Source organism: Apis dorsata, unplaced genomic scaffold, assembly GCF_000469605.1.
Source record: "Apis dorsata unplaced genomic scaffold, Apis dorsata 1.3 scaffold_52, whole genome shotgun sequence".
NCBI classification, from domain to species: Eukaryota; Metazoa; Arthropoda; class Insecta; order Hymenoptera; family Apidae; genus Apis; species Apis dorsata.
This window is the reverse complement of record NW_006263353.1, coordinates 3,251,857-3,259,468: the sequence shown is the minus strand read 5'-3', so window position 1 is coordinate 3,259,468 and position 7,612 is coordinate 3,251,857. Positions and strand designations below refer to the sequence as shown.

Below are 7,612 nucleotides of genomic sequence, written 5' to 3'. Positions count from 1 at the left end.
TTTTTTTTTTTTTTTTTTTTAACTTTCCCCCTGATGGTTGGCTGAAATTTTTATCCGTCGCTTTGAACTCGTTTCAAGATACGTGCATCGTATTAATTTCTCCGTTGGAAAAAACGATGGGAACCGATGGAAGAAACGTGTCGCGTGAAAATTTTATACGAAAACTCCCGGAAATCTTCCATTCACGTATCTCTCTCGCGTCTCTGTCACGTAAAATAATATTATAGATGATAAAAAAACGCTGATCCTTTTGGCTGAAATAACATACGATGAAAATATATTCAGGAGGAAAGAATCGTTCAAAAAAAAGTAAAAAAAAAAATACAGTAATATTTTCTGATGATCTTTAACGACTGAATTATATCTTTAAAATTAAGGTTAATTTTTCTCGTTAATTTTTTTTCGTGTATTAAAATATACCAAGAAGTATTTCATTTATGCATGCCATAGATTTGAATTTAAACCGAAATTTTGTGCCTCGTTAAACTCTATTTAACCGCGTCGTTTTATCATTTTTCTTATCTCTCACTGATTCCTCTCCCCATAATATTATGCATACAGTTTGTGTTAATTTCTATAAAGTTGGATATATATACTCTTACATACAAAACTTGTGGAGCAATGATATTAATTTCGTTATATTTAACTCGATGTTTCTTCATATATTTTACTGAAAAAAGAAGACAAGAATTAAATTAAAGATCATACCCTTATTCGTGTCATTAGAAGAAAATTAAAAGTAATGTAGAACGTTTTTTTTTTTTTTTACACTTCTACTTCCACACACCGTGTACCCAATCTCTGTTTTGCCCTATTCTAATCCTTCTTTGATGAAAATCCTCCCGATACAAGTTTTGAGGCAAGAGAGATGCACAAAAATGGCGAACCGACATAAATCTCGAGAAGGTTGAGAGACAATTTAACTGTGCACTCGGTGGAGTGGCAAGAACTCATATCCTGCGTTGCTCACCCGTAAGAACGGTGAATGTCCACGTACCACTCGTAAGAACAAGTGAGCCGATGTCGCATTTTCTGGCGTGTCGTTAACTCTATTGCTGCACCGTGTGGCAACTGCAATTCACGTTTATTACATATAAATTCCATAACGGAGGATTCGCGGTTAGAAAGAAATCCAGAACAATTCCGGAAATTATTTCCATCCTTCCGCCACAGTTCCCCCAACAATTCGATCTTTCCCCCGTTAATTGTGTCGTGTTAAGTCAACACCGAATTACTGTGCCAGCAATAATTCACTCATAAGTGTTAGAAACCATTCTCGTCTCGTCGTGCAAAGTCATAGTTAACCTAAATTATTGGAGGAACGATTAATTCGTCTGTGCGAGATAACAATACAGAAACAATAGGAGTGAACGCGTTTATTAAAGTACAGAGGAGCTAGATATTGGAAAATTTTAAATGTACGACGATAATGCAAGATGATATTATCAATGATAAGAATAATAGGAATATAGAGATACATTTATTATAAAAGAAATATAATTTAATTTTTGTCAAAACGATATTAATTAAAATTTAGAAACCCTCCAACAAATTTTTCTTCGAAATTTTTTCCCTATCGCGAGATATAATAATCAAAAAAAGTGGTTAAATACGGATTTAGCCACGTAATTCCGTTGTATCTTCCTCATTCCTCGCTTATAAAACCCACACCGTTCCGAATTACCCTCGATAATACCCCTTTCACCCCGGCGAAATCTCGTTTCCTACGCTAATTTCACGTGATTTCCCCGCAGGCGGCGCAGATCCCGAAAGAATGGCGCCACCAAGGGTCGAGGAGTATCTGGCGGAGCTGTTCTGCGGCTCGAACGTGTCTATGCAAGTGGTATCCGACCAGGAGACACTCCTCCAGGAGTACCCGTTGTTCGCTTGCGTGAACCGTGCCGCCTCTATGATCCCGCGGCACGCTGGCAGGATTATTTTCCTCACCTACGAGCCACCCAATCCCGCCTGCATACTTGAAACGGTAATGTTCGTGGGCAAGGGCGTTACCTACGACACGGGAGGTGCCGATATCAAGAGTAAGGGCAACATGTTCGGGATGTCGAGGGATAAATGCGGGGCGGCGGCCTGCGCTGGATTCATGCAGGTCCCTTTTCTAATTGTTGTTTAATAATTAATAACGTTGGAGAGAGAAATGATAATGTTGAGAACAAAAATGATCGTACTGAACTTTCTACTTAATCATTTCACTTGCAGCAACTTGATTAATATATTTTTTTCTCTAGTTAATAGTTGGATCAGAATAGATATACTTCTGTCTCCATTTTTTTCTTTTGGAATCTGGAACAACCAAATGATATTTTTGTTGAAAAATAGGAAAAATTATAGATGCTGATAATGTATATTATATATTTTTTATTGTGAATTTTGTGTTCTCTCCCACAGGTGGTGAATTTGCTGCAACCACCGACAGTGAAGGCGGTGGCGGCTCTCTGCATGGTGAGGAATAGTGTCGGTGAAAATTCGTACGTCTCGGATGAAGTGATCACCGCAAAATCCGGCACGAGGGTACGTATTGGAAATACGGATGCGGAGGGCCGTTTGGTCATGGCCGATGCCCTTTGCCATATCAAAGAAATGGCACTGTGCTCGGTCAATCCGCACATTTTCACGGTCGCAACGTTGACGTACCATGCGATACTCACAGCTGGTCGAGGATACTCGGTAAGTACTCCTTTCTTTTGTCATTCAATCAAATCTTTTGCTTCCAGAGAACGTTTCCCTCCTCGTAAAATTTGTGTATTTATTTTTATATCCAAAGTGTTCTTGTTTTTTAGTCGAGCTTTTTTTCTATTTTATCTAGCTCGCGTTTAAACGAATAATTGTATACAAATAATTTTCTAATTCGCATAAATCGAAGTTTCAGAGTTTCGTTTGTCGAATGAAATTTTAGTTAGAATCCGATTAAATCTACTTATCCGAACTTCTATTATTCGAGCGAGGAGTCATAGCCTGGACGAGGGGAATTAGCGGAATCCTATTACATGAGTTCTAGTTATATTGTTTATTCTCCAATCGGATCGGATTCGATTCGATAAATATTTCTAATCGCGAATATTATCAATTTATCAACCCCGTGTGTGTCGTTTGACAATTATTCGTTTCGTTTATTAAACGAAATAATCGAATTACTCAAGATCGCCATGGACAACGCCGTGGCGCGTTTGGTGAGCAACGCGGAAAAGCTTCAAGCTTCGGGCGAGACAATGGGCGACCCGTTCGAGATATCCAGGATACGAAGGGAGGATTTCAGTTTCCACGAGGGTCGAACGGAAGGGGACGATATTCTGAATTCGGGTAAGGAGAGTTCCGGTGTGACGAACAGGGGCCATCAAGGACCGTCCGCCTTCCTGATCATGGCCTCCGGCCTGGACAAGGTACAGTGACAAGCTTTCAAAATGTGTTAAGTAGACGATTTCTTCAGTAGGAGCTGGTGGTAAATTTTAGCACGGCACTCGATCGGGGACACCTCTAAAATATTCTCACTTGAATATCGCCCCGAGCGCTGGCGATATTCCCGATCCTCCAACAGGTGCTCCAATTCTGGCATTGGCCAAACAGTTTCTCTTTCGCGACTGCGAGGAGGCCAGCTAGACGGGCCAGCTTGTCGAAATTTTATTATTTGAAATTACGTTTTCAGCTTTCCTGAGTCAGGATCCAGTCAATCATGTTTTTTTTTTAATTTTGTATTTCGTATATACGTATATAGATACAGAGGAGCAGATCTTCGATGATCAATCAAGAATTTTCAACGTCAGAATAAACGAAAGAAGAAATGTATCTAATCAATCATTCTTCTTCCCCAGATCACCGGTTTTATCCCGATCCCATGCAATGGATGATCAACTTAACCTCCCCATTTCGCAAAATTAATTTCGTAGCCGATACTGTACGTTTGACTATAGTTAAGACTACATCGCAATCGTTTTTAAATCCCGATATCCGTCAGCGAATCAGTTTTATACGCAGAGTGCACTCTTCTCCCTTTACTGGAGACAGCAAGATGAATTTTTTATGGGCATCAGTATATATCAGTTTAGCATAAGTATCGCGAGAAGGCATTAATGGGAGATTAAAAAGCTTTTCCATTACAATAACGTTTAAAAACTCATTTAGCCCCGGCCTATACTCCCCTCCGCCCGCCCTCGGTTCGACCACCCTTCCTCATCCCCTTCGTATCGATTGCAGCACGGTGCCTGTAGCTGCTCTCCTTTAAAATACACGAACATCGACATGGCCCCACATCTGAGCCTACCCCACGAGCTACCCTACAGCGGTAATCCGGTTCTTGCATTGGCCTATTGCTACTTAATCCAAGGCAAATGTCTCACTGTCCGAAACGATCTGCCGTTCGAGATGCAGTACGTTTGCGAAGTGGACTGCAAGCCTGTATGCCTTCAACCATGCCAACCCTGTCCACCTTGTACTCCGTGCGATGTGAAGATATGTGCACCTCCTAATTGTTCTTGTTGTCCTCCGTGTACTCAACCTTGTGACCCGTGTTGCCCTCCAGTTTGCCCGCCTGCCCCCTGTGCCCCTTGCCCTCCGTGTGGGGGAGAAACCGTGACCCTTGTTCAACCAGTGTGCAGACCGAACGTACCGAAAGGGGTGTGTTAAAGATGATATTTCGTTCGTAAGGATGTTTTGTAATAAAGTTTTCAAAATTTATATATGGGTTTTTTTTTTATTCTTGGTTTATTTGTTCATTTATTGATGTTTTTTTAATATTTCGTATTTGAAAGAAAAGTGTGACGCGTTTTATTGGCGGTTGGTATGGAAGAGATCCGAAAATATTTATTGATTGTTGGTAACTTTTTCTGTCAATCGTATTTTCCTTTTGAATCGATAATATCCATATTCTAAGTTACCAACGGTATAAGTACAGATTCATAGATGAATGTATCACTTTTTGAAATTTATATATCATTATACATCGTATACATTTTTTTAAAAACTTAGCTCGAAAGAGAATATTGTAATATTGATTCTTTTTTTTTTTTCATTTTTTTTTTATTTTTGAATAGATTTCTAGTTCTCAAGAGATGGCACTGTTGACTAATTCTTATTTTATCTCCTTATATTTGTTTTTTTATTATTTAATTTCTTTATTCATAATTGTTGTAATTCAATTCTTGAAAATTCTTTAAAATCAATATACCTTTTTAACAAGTTTTCTTATCTGTCGTATATGATAAATATAAATGATTTATATAAAAAAATAAAATGTATCTTTTGTTGAAAATGTAGATCATATAGTGATCGACAGGGATCTTGTAGAAATCTTCAATACCTACATAGATAATGCATCGAACCTAGCGATGCATTTACAATAACATAGCTCTCTTCTTCTCTTAATAAATTATCTATTCTTTTATTTACACGCAACAACAACAAAAATAGAGAAAACTTTCTCTTAGTCATGATTTTCTCAAAAATAACCAATTCTCTCCCGGTTTCAATCGAAGAAATTGAAAATTACGCGCATTCTACACAATTTCAGAGAAAAATCGTGACATATGCCGATAATCTTTCTTGTCGGTCGTTGCGAATCCTATCCATGGAATGCAATCTAGGCGGGCGCGACAGTGGACAAGAATCGTCGAACTTTCCAGACTGTCGATTACCGGCTCGTGACAGAGCGAGTTACGCTAGCACGTCGAAGCGCGGGGTGGCGATAACACGCGCCGGTATTGTTGAACCTTTCCTATCGGGAAGTTTATCGGCCGGCTCTGATAAAATGGACAAGAACTACATGCCTCGCGTCGACAAACGGAATCGCGATATTGTTCGTCTTGATTGCTAAATTAAGCGTTATCGGATAGGAAGTTTGAAAATACGATGCCAATCCTGAAGATTCTTGGAATAATATCAAAGGTTGATTAAAGCAAATGATATATTGAATTTGTTTTTTAAATGTAAATCACACTTTGATTAATATCATTTTCAACAAAATAATCAAACTTCCACGAAATGAGACAACTCTATTTTTGTCATATTAATACGTATATCGATATAAGTAGTTAATAGTCACGTGGCGCTAGCGTCGCGTCACTTATTACAGTATTAACATAAATAACTATAATTTTATGCAAATTGTGAATTAAAAAAAAAAGAATCGATCAAGACGTATTTATAAAGTTATATAAGCTATAAGCAATTGAAGTTTAGATAAATTAAACAAAGTGAGATACAAATAGACTGAGAAAGCTGTATCTTCGTCGTACGGCCATCTTGCTTTCTCTATTACGCTTTATCCAGTGCAAATTTACATTGTGCATAAATAAAGCTCGAGCTGATATTTTTGCACACAAACTTTTGTGTTCGTTTTTTTGGTTTCTTCGAACGATAGAAAACGAGAAAAATACGAGCATGTAATAACTGTATAAGAGAATTATTGCAGTTTTGACGAATTAGAGTGGTTAATGGAAGGCAGAAGTCATCGTTCGAAGCCACTGAACACTGTTTTGACGGCGTAACGCGCGGCACGGCTTGAAACGAGCAGGAGAATAACGTGGAAGGGAAACTTAATTACGGCCACGTCCTTTCTTAATTAAGAGAAAATGTTTGGCGTATCTCGGCGAGATTACCGTGTACGAGTACTAAGCTTCCGTTTGCGCTACCTGCTCGCCTGCTCTCTCACGATCGAAAGCCCGATCCAAAACTAATTCCTCCATTCTTCCACGCGAACGACCGTGCCCGTGTCTCCGTTCCTTTTCACCGCTTCGATATATCGGCCGTGTTTGCACACACGCGCGCCCATCGACGCCTCTTTCGCCTCTTCGCCCGAATCAACGGAGATTATCCTTATCAATTCGAATCGTGTAGATAATAAAAAACGATTCGAAGATTATGGAGATTCGCTAAATCTCGATCGAGCAACTTTCAACCAATTTTACAATTCTTCGAAAACGTTTCAAATCCAATCAAGAATTGGAAAGGAAAATTATTCCCAATAAAAATTACCGTTTTAAATTTACCATTATATCACCAATAATCTTCGAATATATCATCGTACCGAGCTCCCGCGTTCCACTCTTCGCCTATTTAAACGGCAAGTTCATCCGGGACAAGATCGAGCAGGCATCGTCCATCCGATCCGTGTTCATTCTCACCGTTAAAAGCGTGCGATCTTCGGAGGGGACGAGGAGACACGCGAAAACGTCGGTCACGGCGGGAACACGTCTCCTCTAGCATATAGCCTCGGGCCGGTAAACATGGTGGCCACCGGTGGCATTATCGGCGCATACAATGCCGCACACGCCGGTTGACATTGTTTGAAGAAGTCGAAGGAGAAGAAGAAGAAGAAGAAGAAGAAGAAGAGGAAAAAGAGGAGGAAGGTATCTAAGAGTAATCATCTTCTTCGTCGTACCATCTTTCATCTTTGTTTTCCTCTTTGTCTTCGTTCCTTCATTTTCATCCTCGTGGTCAATTTTGTGCTTCGTCATTTTCGTCGACGAATTGAGAAAGGTTTCGCGATGGAGGCACGCTTTCCTAAGGGAGCGGAGGAGGAGGAGGAGGAGGAGTGGGAGGAGGAGGCGGCAGAGGGATTTGTGCGCAGAGGGAGACCGAAGGAAGCGAGACAGAGACAGGC

General features: G+C 39.8%; 1 protein-coding gene across 4 annotated transcripts in view; it reads left to right on the top strand.

Annotated features, from left to right (window-relative positions):
- The window catches only part of LOC102677145 (putative aminopeptidase W07G4.4), a 31,821-nt gene that overhangs the window by 15,625 nt on the left and 8,584 nt on the right, over window positions 1–7,612 (top strand). For 2 of the 4 annotated variants that reach the window (XM_031515024.1, XM_031515025.1), the window contains exons 5-8: window positions 1,755–2,107; window positions 2,407–2,685; window positions 3,159–3,398; window positions 4,210–4,689. In XM_031515024.1, the coding sequence (XP_031370884.1) occupies window positions 1,755–2,107; window positions 2,407–2,685; window positions 3,159–3,398; window positions 4,210–4,638 (1,301 nt within the window). In that variant the 3' untranslated portion in view covers window positions 4,639–4,689. Of the gene's footprint in view, window positions 1–1,754; window positions 2,108–2,406; window positions 2,686–3,158; window positions 3,399–3,468; window positions 3,724–4,209; window positions 4,690–7,612 lie in introns of those variants that run through there. The other 2 variants (XR_004151770.1, XM_006609333.2) reach the window with 2 other exon arrangements.